The sequence below is a fragment of the Oreochromis niloticus genome, linkage group LG18 (assembly GCF_001858045.2).
Source record: "Oreochromis niloticus isolate F11D_XX linkage group LG18, O_niloticus_UMD_NMBU, whole genome shotgun sequence".
Lineage (NCBI taxonomy): Eukaryota > Metazoa > Chordata > Actinopteri > Cichliformes > Cichlidae > Oreochromis > Oreochromis niloticus.
The window spans coordinates 36,775,200-36,791,692 of NC_031982.2; the positions used below are offsets into that span (position 1 = coordinate 36,775,200).

The window sequence follows — 16,493 nt, forward strand, 5'->3', positions numbered from 1 at the left end:
CAATCAGATTCTTTACAGTTGGTGTGAGAATCACCTTCAGCTCAGAAACATTTCGGTCAGGAAAGAATTAAATAGAACAGATGGAACGACACAGAGGCACAACCAGGTTTTTGTTGTGTTGTGTGTCATGGTGTGAATACTGGGGGCGGATATGGCAAACTGGTGTTTGGATCAGGCACCAGACTGAACGTCCAGAGCCGTAAGTTTAAATTAAATTATTAAAGCTGCTGTAAGTCTGAGTTTTCTTCTTCTACTAAACTTATTCAGCAGAATCATAAAACTCGTTTAATCAGCCTTTCTCTCGATTTGTGATGATGTAACAGTCACACCTAACATAGAGATCTTATCAGTGTTCAGTTCAACTTGTTGGAAATGAACTAAACTGATGGCCGTGTCCATTAATCCAAACAAACAGATACAAATAAACATAAAAAAATATTTAGTATTTAAAAAATTTATTCTTTCTTTTTGGCAAAGTGAAAATAATATCAGAACCATAAGAAATCATGATAACTGTCCACAATCTAACAACTGCATTAAACTTAAAATTAAATAGTTTCAAGAAAATAAATATAATAAACATATTATAGTGAAGCTCAGCAGCTGCTGTAGGCTGATGGTTTTTGCTGAGCTGGTTTGTGCTGTGTGAAGACTGGAGGAGCACAGAAGATGATGTTTGGTAAAGGAACTCTGCTGACTGTGGAAGCAAGTAAGAAGTTTCAATCTAACAGACAATAATCAGTCTTATTAATAACTGTTTTCACTTTGACAGGTTAGACTGAATTAGTGACTCGAAGCTCTTTGTCTAATGTTTAATGTTCAGTGAGTCATTAAATAAAAGTCCAAATAAATAGAGTCTGTAGTTGTTAGAAATATGAGTTTTCATATTGCCACATTCAGCTTGGTGATGTTTCAGTAACAGCTGTGAGTTTGGGAAAAATGTTTGTGTAAAACAGATGAAATCAAGCTGAAGTCTGAGCAGCTTCAAGCGTCTCGTTGATGTTTCAGCTTGTTGTGTTCTGGTCTGAAAACTCAGTGATTTTCTCAGTGATGCTGTTAAATCCTGAGAATATTAGAGAAGAACGAGTGTGTTGGGCTAGTTGTGCTTTTTGTCAGGCAGTGTGTTGCTGTGTGAAGGGCTCTGGTGTCGATAAAATCTTGTTTGGAACAGGAACTAAAGTGATTGTTGAAACCTGTAAGTCTGCTCATCTTTATCTTTTTATTCTCATTTTAAGCTCATTTACTTACAGTTGACCTGCAGGCTGGTGTTGGTGCACATTTGGTGTTTAATCAGAAACTTTCTGCATCAGTCTCATAAATAAACACTTAAAAACTAAAGTTTATCAGAGATGTTCGGCTGTGTTGTGACAGGACATCTGTGCATCCAAAATTCATTTCTTATCTTCAGTTGAAAGACCAAACTCAGAAAACATGAATGTATATTAAGATTATTATATCAGACAGACTGAAGTGATGTGTTACAGTTTTTGCACTGACATTTGTTGCTGTGTGAAAACTGGAAGCTTCCAGAAACTGGTCTTTGGTTCTGGGATCAGAGTGACGGTCGAGTCCAGTAAGTTTTACCTCATGTATGTTTTACTTGGACACAGTCAGGTATTTAAAACTAAGCCTTTCTCTACATACAGTGAAACAGAGAATATATACGTTTGTGTAAAAGATAATAAAATGTTCATTTGAGCCTTTGTGAGCTGAGTGATGTGGAGTTGATCTGCACTCAGATTAAGTGTCTGATCAGTAACACTGTGTGAGTACGTCTTCCACCGGAGGATGGAAAACAGTCTTTGGGGGAAGGAACCACACTGATCATCAACAGCAGTGAGTGTGTGCTGAAAGTTAGAGTTGATCAAAGCATAAAGAAGAAGCTGACAAAACATTTTAAGTAAAGAAATAAAAAAAAAATGCTGACATTGAAATTTACATGTATTTTTAAATTTGCATAAAATCACACAATCTGTGATTTCTTGTAAAATGTGCAGTTACAAAAATACAGTAATTACTTCAACTAACAAAGGATTACTCATGGACACCAATACTATATGCAGTATAGTTACTGTAAATATAAATATTTCTACAACAGTTCTGATTAATAATTCTAAAAATAATATGACAGTAGTGAGAAAACTCAGAAATCACGTCTAAGATGAGCTTTTGTTCAGTTGATCATCTGCTAAGTTTGTGCTATGAGGCTTCATGTTGTGTGAATACTGGGTATAAGATGCTTTTTGGAAGTGGAACCAGGTTAATCATTGAAACCAGTAAGTGCTGAAAAATGTTTGTTGTTTATTCGTTTTTTTATTGGCAAACAAGCAAAATCAGGTTAGATTTGTAAATATCACATTTAAATGTTGACCAGTGTTCACAGCTGAGGGACATTAAATCAATATGTTTTGACCCCTTAAAGGTCAGAAGACCAGCGAGAAATGTCAGAAGTTAAATTATCTCTAAATTACAAATATTTCTGTAACATTTATACAGATAAATAAACACAGATAAAGACTAAAATACATCAACTGAACAAACTTATGATAAAACACTTTGTTCTTCACTATAGTGAAAATAGCTGAGCTTATGTTTATGATATATGTTAAACTTCTGTGTATTTTTAAATGTAAAGATCAAACACAGAGTTTGGTTCAGCTGATCCTTTCCTGACTTTGTGTTATTGGGCTTCATGTTGTGTGAATGTCGGCTTAGAAAAAATTAACTTTGGACGAGGAGTCAGATTAACCGTTGAGCCGAGTAAGTACTGATACACTTCCATTTATAAGTGACAGTAACAGTCATAGTTTTAAGTTAACTGCAGTAATGCAAACAGAGCTGAAACATCTGCAGTGTATTAAATATGAATGGATTTAATTTTTGGCCACAAAGCAACACCAAATGTTTAAATGCTGGAATATGAAGCAAACTGAGCATTAAGAATAAAAGTTACTTTTACAGGTACAATTAGAATAACAGTGAAGAGTAAAAACATTCATCAAACATACACGACGAGTCAAACATATCCACTCTGGATCACTTTGAAAGATTTCCATGATCTACAGGAAAATGTCAGAATTTACATTTTGTTTTATTCAGAAAACCATCAGAGCAAATAGAAACAGGTCAGCTGACCAAAACTGTAGTTATATTATTTATTGTTGGCCCAAAAAGTGACTGCAGACGTGAAATGTTCATATTTGAAGTAAAGTCTTTTTGCTCTGAAGCCAACGATCCATCTGTTTAACATACTTCAGATAAATCATGATCACAATAAAAACATTAACTTGTAATAAACACAACTGACACAAGTGATCGACTTTAGCAGTTTGTTCATGTTTATTCATAAAAAAGTCAAAGAAGTTGATGAACGAATGAAGTGCTGAGTTTGTGTTATGGAGCTTCATGTTGTGTGAATGTTGGGCAAAAGATCATCTTTGGAGCAGGAAGCAGGTTAATCATTGAAGCCAGTGAGTGCTGCCATGTCTCTATTTGACTTCTGTTATGGATTCAATTAAAACTTCAAAACAAATATCAGAATAAATATAATGAAGAGATCAAAGGATCAAAAACTGATCACTTAAAATAATTTTTTTCTGTAAATAAATTAGGAAAAACAAATATTTACATCAGTTGTACGTCATATTGATAACGTCCAAGGTTTACAAGTTTGATTTAGCAGAGCTAAACATTTGCTGAGCCAAATAAGAAATTCTTTCCTTTTTTAAATTAAAGTGGGATCAGTCTGTGTGAAGGTTGTGCTGCTCAGAGTAGATTTTGTCATGGTTCACATCGCGGTGTGAAGACTGGCTCTTACGGGCGACTGCTGTTTGGATCGGGCAGCACACTGAACGTCCACAGCAGTAAGTTTAACACCAACATCAGTCACAAGATTTCAGTCCCAGCAGATATTTGTTTTCAGATTCTAATTGTGAGGACAGATTCTGACCCACAACATACTGAATGACTTCAACATGTTTGTAGTCCAGGACAGTTCGTAGAAGCGAGACACAGAGGCAGCCAGGAACCAGTTTTTGTCACGCTGCCTCTCATAGTGTGAATACTGATTATAATAAGCTGCTGTTTGGATCGGGCACCAGACTGAACGTCCACAGCAGTAAGTTTAATTTTTAAATTAAAGCTACAGGCAACGAACATTAAACACATTTTCATGAGGCTGTTCGGACTGAAGGTGAAAAAGTTACAGTTTAACTGTGTCTTTGAGATTTGAGCTGCTCTGTTTTTAGTGAGTGTGAACAGTAAAGGTGAAACGCTGCTGTTTGGTTATTGGTGCTGAACACTGAGTTAGAAACACGTAATCTGCAAACAGTGAGAAACACAGCAGCTGGTGTCATTTAAAAAATTCAGATTACATGTTGGTCCTAACATCAGGACATCAAATAGTTCCTGACAAATAGTTTTAAGAAAATAAATATCATAAACATATTATAGTGAAGCTCAGCAGCTTCTGTAGGCTGATGGTTTTTGGTGAGCTCGTTTGTGCTGTGTGAAGACTGGAGCAGCACAGAAGATGATGTTTGGTAAAGGAACTCTGCTGACTGTGGAAGCAAGTAAGAAGTTTCAATCTAACAGACAATAATCAGTCTTATTAATAACTGTTTTCACTTTGACAGGTTAGATTGAATTAGTGACTCGAAGCTCTTTGTCTGATGTTTAATGTTCAGTGAGTCATTAAATAAAAGTCCAAATAAAAAGTGTCTGTAGTTGGTAGAAATGTGACTTTTCATATTGCCACATTCAGCTTGGTGATGTTTCAGTAACAGCTGTGAGTTTGGGAAAAACGTTTGTGTAAAACAGATGAAATCAAGCTGAAGTCTGAGCAGCTTCAAGCGTCTCGTTGATGTTTCAGCTTGTTGTGTTCTGGTCTGAAAACTCAGTGATTTTCTCAGTGATGCTGTTAAATCCTGAGAATATTAGAGAAGAACGAGTGTGTTGGGCTATTTGTGCTTTTTGTCAGGCAGTGTGTTGCTGTGTGAAGGGCTCTGGTCTCGATAAAATCTTGTTTGGAACAGGAACTAAAGTGATTGTTGAAACCTGTAAGTCTGCTCATCTTTATCTTTTTATTCTCATTTTAAGCTCATTTACTTACAGTTAACCTGCAGGCTGGTGTTGGTGCACATCTGGTGTTTAATCAGAGAGTTTCTGCATCAGTCTCTGACTGTGATCATATAACTGCACATTCTGTTGCAAATTGTGACAAAGACTACTAAACCCTCCCAAAGTTACCTAACTCAGTTGAAATGTATATATGTTTGTGTAAAAGATGAAAAAAATGTTAATTTGAGCCTCTTTGAGCTGAATGCTGTGGAGGTGATGTGGCTCAGATTAAGTGTTAGGTCATAAATACTGTGTGACTACGTCTTCTGGTGGAGGACGGAAGATTGTGTTTGGGGAAGGAACCACACTGATAGTTAACAGCAGTGAGTATCTGTTAAGAGTTTCTAACATTCATTTGTAGTTTGGTGAAAACTGTTTGGCACAAAGTGGATCTAAGATTGTTTATGGAAGTGCAGCCAAGTTAGTCACTGATGCCAGAGGGACAGAAATGTGTTTCTGGATGTGATTTTGGAATTACAACATGTGATCTTACATATCTGAACTTCTTTTACCTCAACGTTATCTGGTGTTTCACACCCGAGTCACTAACAGGCAGAAGAGAGAGAAAAGCCAGATGTTTGAATTTTAAACGTCCCTTACAGTCTGAATAATAACAGTAAAAGTGTAGAACTGAACACATGTATAACCCAGGAAGCATTTTGTTCTCCACCCAAGTGAAAATAGAGCTTATATTTATCATACATGTAAAACATCTGTTTTTAATGAAAACAAGCTCATTAACCGAGAGCTGAATGTTCATGTGTCCAGATGGTGTTTGGTTCAAACTGAGACTCAAAGATAAAATAATGTCTGACAAATGATAATTATAATAATTATGACACTTCAACTTACAAAACTTGTCAGCTTTAAACATTTTTAAATTCAATGATGATTTTACCTAAAGATATAAACAGATGTGAATCCAGTGGATCAGGTTAAGTTTATGTTCAGGAGCTTCATGTTGTGTGAATGCACAAAAGATCATCTTTGGTAGAGGAAGCAGGCTGATCATCGAACCCAGTGAGTGTTGACAGAGATCAGTTATTGTTTTTATTTACTTGTGTTCTGCATCTATAAACAATTTAACAGAAAAATGTGTCTGAAAAATTGTGATTGTAACAAAATTGATTAGCACCAAAATAATTTGGCTTTTTTGAAACAAATGAGAAAAAAACAAACCAGAATTACATTCAATGTTTGACAAATCATAACCTTAAAGAATCGTGTGTAAGGTTTGTCAGTTTGATCCAGTCATCTGCTCAGTTTGTGTGCTGGAGCTTCATGCTGTGTGAATGCTGGAGGTGGAACTAAGATCATATTTGGAAAAGGAACCAAATTAATCATTCAACCCAGTAAGTGCTTGTTATACAACATTAATATTAATTTTTAGACAACAATAATGAAGCTAAAGAAGAAACAGGTGAAATCGTGAAACTGTCAAACTGACGTGTGTGTGTTGCACTTTTACTGTACTTTAAACTGTAGAATCAGTAGAATCCAAAATAAACTTTACACACTACATAAATATATCAGATAGTTATGAAAACCTTCTAAATGGAGACCATAATGAACACAGATGAAAATGACCATCTCTAAAATATTTCTTTACATTTTACATTTGATCTATAAATTGTCATCATGTAACTTTCAGCTGATTTTCAGTTACAAAAACAACTGTAGTTGTAAACATGATTATCTTTAGAAGCTGGCCAATCACTGACTGCAGTGCAGATGTAATTTTGTAATATTATTATATGTTTTTAACAATAGAAAACAAAAGCACAAAGACTGTAAAGAAGTATGGCATGTTAACATTCAAACAAAACTGCTACAGTTAAAATTACAGCGTTAGCTGGCTGCGCATGACAACACGAGTTTATGTGCTGGAGCTTCATGCTGTGTGAATACTGGAGGTTCCAATAAGATCATCTTTGGCAGAGGAACCAGATTACTGATTGAACCCAGTAAGTGCTGATACTGAACACAAATATGACTGAAAATCAGGAAAATGTAACTACATGTAATATTGTAAACTGTCAGGTAAACTGGTCATAAAGTGAAGTTCAGGTTTAAAACAATATTTACAGCCATTTATGAAGTTTATAACTAAAAAAAGTCTCATTTAATAATAATAATAATAATAATAATAATAATAATAATAATAATAATAATAACAATAATAACAGCAATAAAAAGGAAAATATACAAACTGAGCTTATACCATACTCAATAACATTGTGATAAACAGCTGTTGAAACATATTTTCAGTGTTTTAATGTAAAAAACAAACAAACCCTGATGAGTTCTGACACATATTCAAATATTATTTGTATTGAAGTTTTTTAAAGGAACTTGTAACAGTAGGTGAAACATTTAGAAAATGACACATATTAGTTTTTCAGTATGATTTTAGTGATCAGACAGATGACTTTCAAACATTTTTAAGATGCTGTTCCTTTCAGTGTATTTGAACAAAATCATAGTGCAAATCTTAGACTTATCTCCAAACTTTTTATTATTTTTTGGAGTTATGATGCACGTCTGAATACGTCTAATAGCTGTTGATTTTTGCACTGAGGCTTGACACTGTGTGACATCTGGCTCTGGTGTTAGCAAGCTCATCTTTGGCAGCGGCACTAAGCTTTTCATTAATGACAGTAAGTTCAGTTCTTTTGTTTTAGTCGTGAATAATTCAGTACATGGAACAAAATACTTTAATTATTCATTCAGAGTATTAAAAATCCTACAAAGTGCAAAAATAAGTTAACATCAGCATTTTCATGTAAAGTATCAAATGTAAAACACGGTTGTGTGAATGGATCCTGGTTCAGTTTGTCACTGGTTTTGGTCCCAGTGCTTCATGCTGTGTGAATACTGGTACATATAAGATCACCTTTGGAAGCGGCACCAGCCTGATGATTGAACCCAGTAAGTGTATGAAAGGATCACCCAGAAACATTGTTATTACTGCTAATATTTGGACTTTAATGCATTGTTATTGACAGATACAAATATATAACGTCACTGTAATGTAAACAGCAACACTGCCCTCCAGAAGTTTGTTCATTTGGAAATCTGTGAGACAAAAGTAGAGACAGATTTTATCGGCTTTATTGATGAACTGAAATGTATTTGTTAAAACAAAAGATTGAGCGTTTAAAGGTCAGAATGACACTTTGAGTTTGCTGCAGTCAGTCAGGTTTGTGTGCTGCAGCTTTAGACTGTGTGACTTACAACACAGACAAGCTCATCTTTGGACGCGGCACCAAACTATACGTCAGTGACAGTAAGTAAAATCCTGACCTCATAAAAAAAGCTTTAAAATTTCACCCAAAGTATTAAAACTCAATACAAACAAATCAAAGTAGTAATTAAAAGTTTTAATGTATAAACAGCAGCTTTTTGATTTTCCCAGAAGGCTTTGGTGCAGCTTGTTACTGAGTGTTTGTCAACGTGCTTCAGGCTGTGAGGATGCTGGTGGAAACAGGGTCATCTTTGGAATGGGAACAACATTAACAGTTGCACCCAGTAAGTTTTACTGGTCCACATGAAATAATGTTATTACCGATCATACTGTGAAGACCAAACACAGTTTTCTATGGATACATAAAATATCTGAGATCACTGTGACATTAGTGTCAGTGCTGGCCTTCAGTATCATGTCAGATGAATAATCTGTTTTCTTTTGTTTGTCTGACCAAGAAGTTTATAAAACAAAATAAATATTGTTTTATCTTCAGATGTAAAAATAAGATGCAGATCTGAAAACATGGCAGTCATATACTGAGAGGTAACTGGTTATTCTGGAATTCATTTTTACCTCATAGCTGATTGAATAGAACCATCTGAACTTTAAAGTGGACGGTCTCAGTTGTTCAGACGGCCACTGCTGAGTTTTTGTTGTGCAGCATCACATTGTGTGTCTACTGGGAACCAACGTAAGCTCATTTTTGGAAGTGGAACCAGATTACTGATTGAACCCAGTAAGTGCAGCCACCGATTTAAACATAAATAAATAAATTAGTTTTTAAGTACATTTTACCAGACAAAATAACAATAATGAAATAATAAAAATGAAATATTCTTTTTCAGGATTTGTTTAGCTGTCAGAATTGGTCATAATAAAATATTTATAGCAGTCGTTAATGTTAAATGAAAGAAAGCAGCTCATGTCTTTGTTTATTAATAATATGATTAATATTAAGCTTATTCGACCTTAATATTCTGCAACAGTCTCAAATGTAAACACACAAGTGTGGCCCAGTTACTGTCTCTGAGTTTGTGTTATGGAGTTTCATGTTGTGTGAATTCTGGGCAAAAGCTGTTATTTGCAACAGGAACCAGGTTAACCATTGAACCTGGTAAGTTCTGATACAACTTAAAATATTATTTATATGCAAGGTTTTTAAAGGAACTTGTAACAAAACAAATGTTTTGACACAGTGATTTTTCAGCATGATGTTTATTACTAAAGACAGATCGGATTAAACTTTTGTTGCTGTTTCTTTCAGTGCATTTAGGCAAAGTTTTTGTGATATAAAAGTACAATAAAGTACTATTATGGACAATAAAGTAGTTAATAATTGCAGAGAATGGCTTATCTCCAAAATTATTATTGTTATTTGGAGTTACGGTGCAGGTTTGAATACGTCTATATAGTTCTATATTTTTGCACTGAGGCTTGACACTGTGTGACATCTGGCTCTGCTGTTAACAAGATCATCTTTGGCAGCGGCACTCAATTATTCATTAATGACAGTAAGTTTAATTCTGTTCTTTCAGTGGTGACAAACTGAGTACATGGAACAAAATACTTTAATTAATTATTCAGAGTATTAAAAATCCTACAAAGTGCAAAAATAAGTTAACATCAGCATCTTAAATGCAGCATTTTCATATAAAGTATCAAATGTAAAAACATGGTTGTGTGGATGGTTTAGTTTGTCACTAGTTTTGGTCCCAGTGCTTCATGCTGTGTGAATACTGGAGGTGTAACTAAGATCACCTTTGGCAGAGGAACCAGATTACTGATTGAACCCAGTAAGTGAAAAATGTAATTACATGTATTATTGTAAACTGTCAGCTAAACTGGTCTTCCACCGGACCACTTTAAGTGAAGTTAGTTCCAGTTAAAAAAAAAAAAAAATTATATTTACAGCCATTTATGAAGTTTATAAATGAAAAAAAAACCCATCTAATCTTCTTCTAATAATAATAGCAATAAAAAGGAAAACATAGAAAATAAAAAGGAGCTTATACCATAGATTCAAGATTCAAAGAGTTTATTGTCATGTGCACAGAAGAAATAGTATTTCTCTGTGCAATGAAATTCTTCCTTTGCTGTCCATCACACAAATGCCAAGTTAGGTTAGTTTGAAGGAACAAGATAAATAAGGATAAAAATAATGAAAGATAAATAAATAAGTACAAAAATAAGTAAGTGAAGACAAGTGAGGTAGATGTCGATGTCGATGGATGTACAAAGGAGCTTAATGTGCAAAATGAACTTAATGTGCAATAACATACTCAATAAATTGGATAATAACAGACTTATCTCCAAAATTAATATCATTTTTGGAGTTATGGTGCAGGTTTGAATACGTCTATATAGTCCTATATTTTTGCTCTGAGGGTCGACACTGTGTGACATCTGGCGCTAATTTTAACAAGATCATCTTTGGCAGCGGCACTAAATTATTCATTAATGACAGTAAGTTTAATTCTGTTCTTTCAGTGGTGAAAAACAACAACTTTGTTTATTCATTCAGAGTATTAAAAATTCCACAAAATGCAAAACACCAAAGAAATATTATGATTACTGCTAATATTTCAATTTAACTTTAATGCTTTGTATTCAAATATACAAACTTTCAACTTCACTGTAATTTAAAAAGCAGCACTGCCCAGAAGAATTGTAGATAATAACAGGTGGGAATGGCTCATCTCCCAAATTATTATTATTATTACTGTTATTGTTATTATTATTGGATTGCAGTGCAGGTTTGAGTAGGTCTGTGTAGTTGTAGATTATTGCTCTGAGGCTTGACACTGTGTGACATCTGGCTCTGGTTCAAACAAGCTCATCTTTGGACGTGGCACTAAGCTTTTCATTAATGACAGTAAGTTCAGTTCAGAAACGAGTTTTTCTTACTGACACGTGTACAAGCAGACATGATGTTTGGAGGCCGGGGTTATCTTGTATATTTGATGTGTGCGCACAGCTGCTCCTTGTTTTATATCCAGACTTATTATCTCAGTGAAAAATACAAACAACATCACCCTGAATGTAAATCACCTCAGTGATACAGAACCAAACTAACAGAGTAATATAGTAACTATTAGGGTAACATTGTAATCACATTATATTTAGACTCTTTTTATCCATTTGAATGGGATTAACAGTATTTTAGGCTGTATTTGTAAGTAAGTCAGGTTAATGTGCTGAGGCTGCAGACTGTGTGACATACGGCTCTGCTATTAACAAGATCATCTTTGGCAGTGGCACTCAATTATTCATTAATGACAGTAAGTTCAATTCTTTGGTTTTAGTGGTGAAAAACATGGTTGTGTGGATGGTTTAGTTTGTCACTAGTTTTGGTCCCAGTGCTTCATGCTGTGTGAATACTGGAGGTGTAGCTAAGATCATCTTTGGCAGAGGAACCAGATTACTCATTGAACCCAGTAAGTGCTGATACTGAACACAAATATAAGTAAAAATCAGAAAAATGTAATTACATCTATTATTGTAAACTGTCAGGTAAACTGGTCTTCCATTGGAGCATTTGAAGTGAAGTTAGTTCAGGTTAAAAACAATATTTACAGCCATTTATGAAGTTTATAAATGAAATAAAAAAACCCTCTAATCTTCCAATAATACAAATACGAGCAATAAAAAAAGGAAAACACAAAAAGGAACTTATACCATACTGAATAACATTGTGATAAACAGCTGTTGAAACATATTTTCAGTGTTTTAATGTTAAATATATACATATATATATATATGTATATATTTCCTAAATGCTTGGCTCAGTTGATGCTGAGTTTGTGTTATGGAGTTTCATGTTGTGTGAATTCTGGGCAGAAGCTGTTATTTGCAACAGGAACCAGGTTAACCATTGAACCTGGTAAGTTCTGATACAACTTAAAATATTATTTATATGGAAGTTTTTTTTATGGAACTTGTAACAAACCAACAGTAGGTGAAATATTTAGAAAATGACACACAGCAGTTTTTCAGTATGATTTTAGTGATTAGACAGATGACTTTCAAACATTTTTAAGATGCTGTTCCTTTCAATGCATTTGAACAAAATCTTAATGCACACTTTGACTTTTTATGAGATAACTCAATAAAGTAGATAATAATAGACTTATCTCCAAACTTTTATTATTTTTTTGAGTTACAGTGCAGGTTTGAGTAGGTCTGTGTAGTTGTAGATTATTGCACTGAGGCTTGACACTGTGTGACATCTGGCTCTGGTTTAAACAAGCTCATCTTTGGACGTGGCACTAAGCTTTTCATTAATGACAGTAAGTTCAGTTCAGAAACGAGTTTTTCTTACTTACACGTGTACAAGCAGACATGATGTTTGGAGGCCGGGGTTATCTTGTATATTTGATGTGTGTGCACAGCTGCTCCTTGTTTTATATCCAGACTTATCATCTCAGTGAAGAATACAAACAACATCACCCTGAATGTAAATCACCTCAGTGATACAGAACCAAACTAACAGAGTAATATAGTAACTATTAGGGTAACATTGTAATCACATTATATTCAGACTCTTTTTATCCATTTGAATGGGATTAACAGTATTTTAGGCTGTATTTGTAAGTAAGTCAGGTTAATGTGCTGAGGCTGCAGACTGTGTGACATACGGCAGTGGGAACTACAGGGTGATCTTTGGCAGCGGCACTAAATTATTCATTAATGACAGTAAGTTCAATTCCTTTTTTTGGTGGTGAAAAACTGAGTGCATGAAAAAAATACTTTAATTATTCATTCAGAGTATTAAAAATCCTACAAAGTGCAAAAATAAGTTAACATCAGCATCTTAAATGCAGCATTTTCATGTAAAGTATCAAATGTAAAACACGGTTGTGTGAATGGAGCCTGGTTCAGTTTGTCACTGGTTTTGGTCCCAGTGCTTCATGCTGTGTGATTACTGGTACAAATAAGATCACCTTTGGAAGCGGCACCAGCCTGATGATTGAACCCAGTAAGTGTATGAAAGGATCACCCAGAAACATTGTTATTACTGCTAATATTTGGACTTTAATGCATTGTTATTGAAAGATACACATTTATAACGTCAGTGTAATGTAAACAGCAACACTGCCCTCCAGAAGTTTGTTCATTTGGAAATCTGTGAGACAAAAGTAGAGACAGATTTTATCGGCTTTATTGATTAACTGAAGTGAAACCTTGTTAAAATGTAGCTTTAAAAAGGTCATGATGACACTGATGTTTCCACTTCAACTTTGAAGTTGATGTTTTTGGTTATTTTTTGGTTATTTTGGAAACACTGAGTGCGTCAGGTTTATGCGCTGCAGCTTCTTACTGTGTGACATACAGCAGTGGTGGCAACAAGATTATCTTTGGACGTGGGACTAAACTCTATGTTACTGACAGTTCAGTTCTTTTAGTGAAGGAAACCCAAGTACATGAAGTCTGAAGTAATATACATCATCAATGCACCTTAACTGATGATTACTCACATGTGGAACATAAAACAAATGTTCAAAAGTTTTTAAAATCAACAGATTAATGGTGTATAATAACTAAACAGCAGGTCAAAGGTCACATAATGCAGTTTGTTAAACAGAGTTTGGTTGAGTTTATCACTGTGTTTTGGCTGTGGTGCTTCATGCTGTGTGAATACTGGAAGCAGGTTCATCTTTGCAAAGGGAACCAGATTAAACATTGAGCCCAGTAAGTAAATCTAACATTCATCATTTAATATATCAATGTTTGCATACATACATATGTATATGCAAACTCACTTTAAATGTAGTGAAACCTTGAGACTTAAAGACATCCACTGAACCAAAAGAGAAACTAGTTTATTTGAAAACATATTAAAATAAGCTGAAGCTGAAGCTGTGCATGTTGAATGTGCATTCAAACAAAGACACATCAGTGCAGTACAAACGCATGTCTAACTTCCATCTACTGCATATTTCAGCAAAGAATTTGCTTATTAGTTTAATTAAATATAATTATTTATTTACAAATTAATTATTTAGACAAAAGGATTCAATATAAAACTAAAACAGTATCAATGATTTTCATAAACACTGTCAGTTTGCTGCAGTCAGTCAGGTTAATGTGCTGAGGCTGCAGACTGTGGGACATACAGCGGGAGTGCAAACAAGGTTATCTTTGGACGCGGCACCAAACTATATGTTAATGACAGTAAGTCAGTTTGTGTTTCTGCATAATAAATATGTTCAAAGTGTTAAAACTCAATGCAGATAAATCTTGTGAGTAATTTAAAGTATATATTTATAATATACAAGCAACAGTAGGAAAAACTCACTGCGTTTTTTTTCTATGGACACATGAAATATGTAAGATTACTTTGATTGAAACTTAAATCCAGTTCCCTTCAGTAGAATATCAGACAGCAGAATAATATTTTATCTTTTGTTTGTTTGTTAAAGACGTTTATGAAACTTGTTTTCCTTCATATTTATAAATAAGAGTCAGATCTTGAACAATGACAATTACACAATGAGAGCTAACTGTTCTTAAATGTATTTGTGTTACAAAGTTGTTCTGAGTAGTAAAGGGCCACTGCTGGGTTTTTGTTGTGTAGCATCACATTGTGTGTCTACTGGGAATCAGTTTAAGCTCATTTTTGGAACTGGAACCAGATTACTGATTGAACCCAGTAAGTACTGCTATTGATAAATAATAATAAGCAAATACAGTTTGTTAAGGAAAGGTTGCTATAAAAATACATACAAATAAAACCTTATTTTAAACTTAGTTTAGCTGAATATTCTTCACCAGTCTCACATGCAAACTCACAGAAGCTCAGGTCAGTTAATGGCTTTGAGTTTGTGTAACAGAGTTTCACTGTGTGTGACTCAAAATACAAACAAGCTCATCTTTGGACGAGGAACCAGATTAACCCTCCAAACCTGTAAGTTTATTGTTCTGATATGTATATGAGTGCAAACAAACCAATAATAATGTAATAAGCAACAAAAGGATAGCTACTAACTCTCTGACCTTCAATTGTTCTGTAGAAACTGAAAAGTGATTAAAATGTAAAACTAATGTTTAAATTTAAGTTTGCACTAAACTGAACAATTTTACATCAATTTGACAGAAAAACCAAACGCTCGTACAAAAAGCTCAGAGTTGAATTTATTTTTTGAATGGAGTTTGATTCAGTTTGTGTGAGGGAGCTTCATGCTGTGTGAATGCTGGCTTACAGAAACTTACCTTTGGAAGAGGAACCAGAGTAAATATTGAACAAAGTAAGTACAAAGTAAACATTTAGAATCATATTTTTAATACAAAAGCAGGTTACGCATGAAATTCCCTAAAGATGAAGCAGACATGTCAGTGTCAGTGGCTGAAATGCTGAAATTTGAACATTTGTCAATTTAAAAAGAAATCTTACCCAAAGCACATTTACTTTGACCTACAAAAATAAGACACAAAGATAAGATACAACATCAAAGTGGATGATATGACTTTAAACAGTATTTCTACTAAATATAGATGCATAATATAATATATAATATAATATAAATACAGTTTTGACATATCCTCACTCTGAGAGTAGAAAAAGCATTTCTAAAGGCGTCTGATGTTACATCACAGTTTATGTGCTGGAGCTTCATGTTGTGTGAAAACTGGAGGTGGTTATAAGATCATTTTTGGAAGTGGAACCAGATTAACCACTGAACCCAGTAAGTGCTGATATCTGTTTTAATGGTTTAGCATGAAATATGCCTAGAAACTGTTTTTACCTTTAAAAAAACAAAACAAAACAAAACAAAACAAAAAAAACCAGTAACCCAGTTTGTGTGTAGTTGTGGTATTATAATAATCATTTTTAAAAGTTACAATTTGAAGTAACTTGAATGGAATTAATTAAAAAATATAATGTTTGAAAAGCTTAAACAAAATAATTGAGTAAATAAACAGTAAGTCAGTAAAATAGTTAAGTGTGTTTAAAGAAGGATGAGTTAGAAGACAAATAAGCAAAGTTAGTTGAGTCTTTTCATTCAAATTGTTTTAACTGTGGTTGGCTCCTGTCAGTTACTGGTTTGTGTGGTTGGCTCCTGTCAGTTACTGGTTTGTGTGCTGGTGTGTCATGTTGTGTGACTTCTTCAAACCGTAATAAGCTGATCTT

The 16,493-nt window shown here is 34.1% G+C and overlaps 1 protein-coding gene across 4 annotated transcripts in view; it reads left to right on the forward strand.

Moving 5' to 3' along the window:
* Nucleotides 1-16,493, forward strand: part of LOC102081292 (uncharacterized) — a 107,675-nt gene that overhangs the window by 67,707 nt on the left and 23,475 nt on the right. Inside the window, exon 3 of one of the 4 annotated variants that reach the window (XM_025900238.1) lies at nt 7,991-8,046. The exons of 2 other annotated variants lie outside the window; for them this stretch is intronic. In XM_025900238.1, the coding sequence (XP_025756023.1) occupies nt 7,991-8,046 (56 nt within the window). Of the gene's footprint in view, nt 1-7,990; nt 8,047-15,984; nt 16,048-16,493 lie in introns of all 4 variants that reach the window. One more of the 4 variants, XM_025900237.1, reaches the window with a different exon arrangement.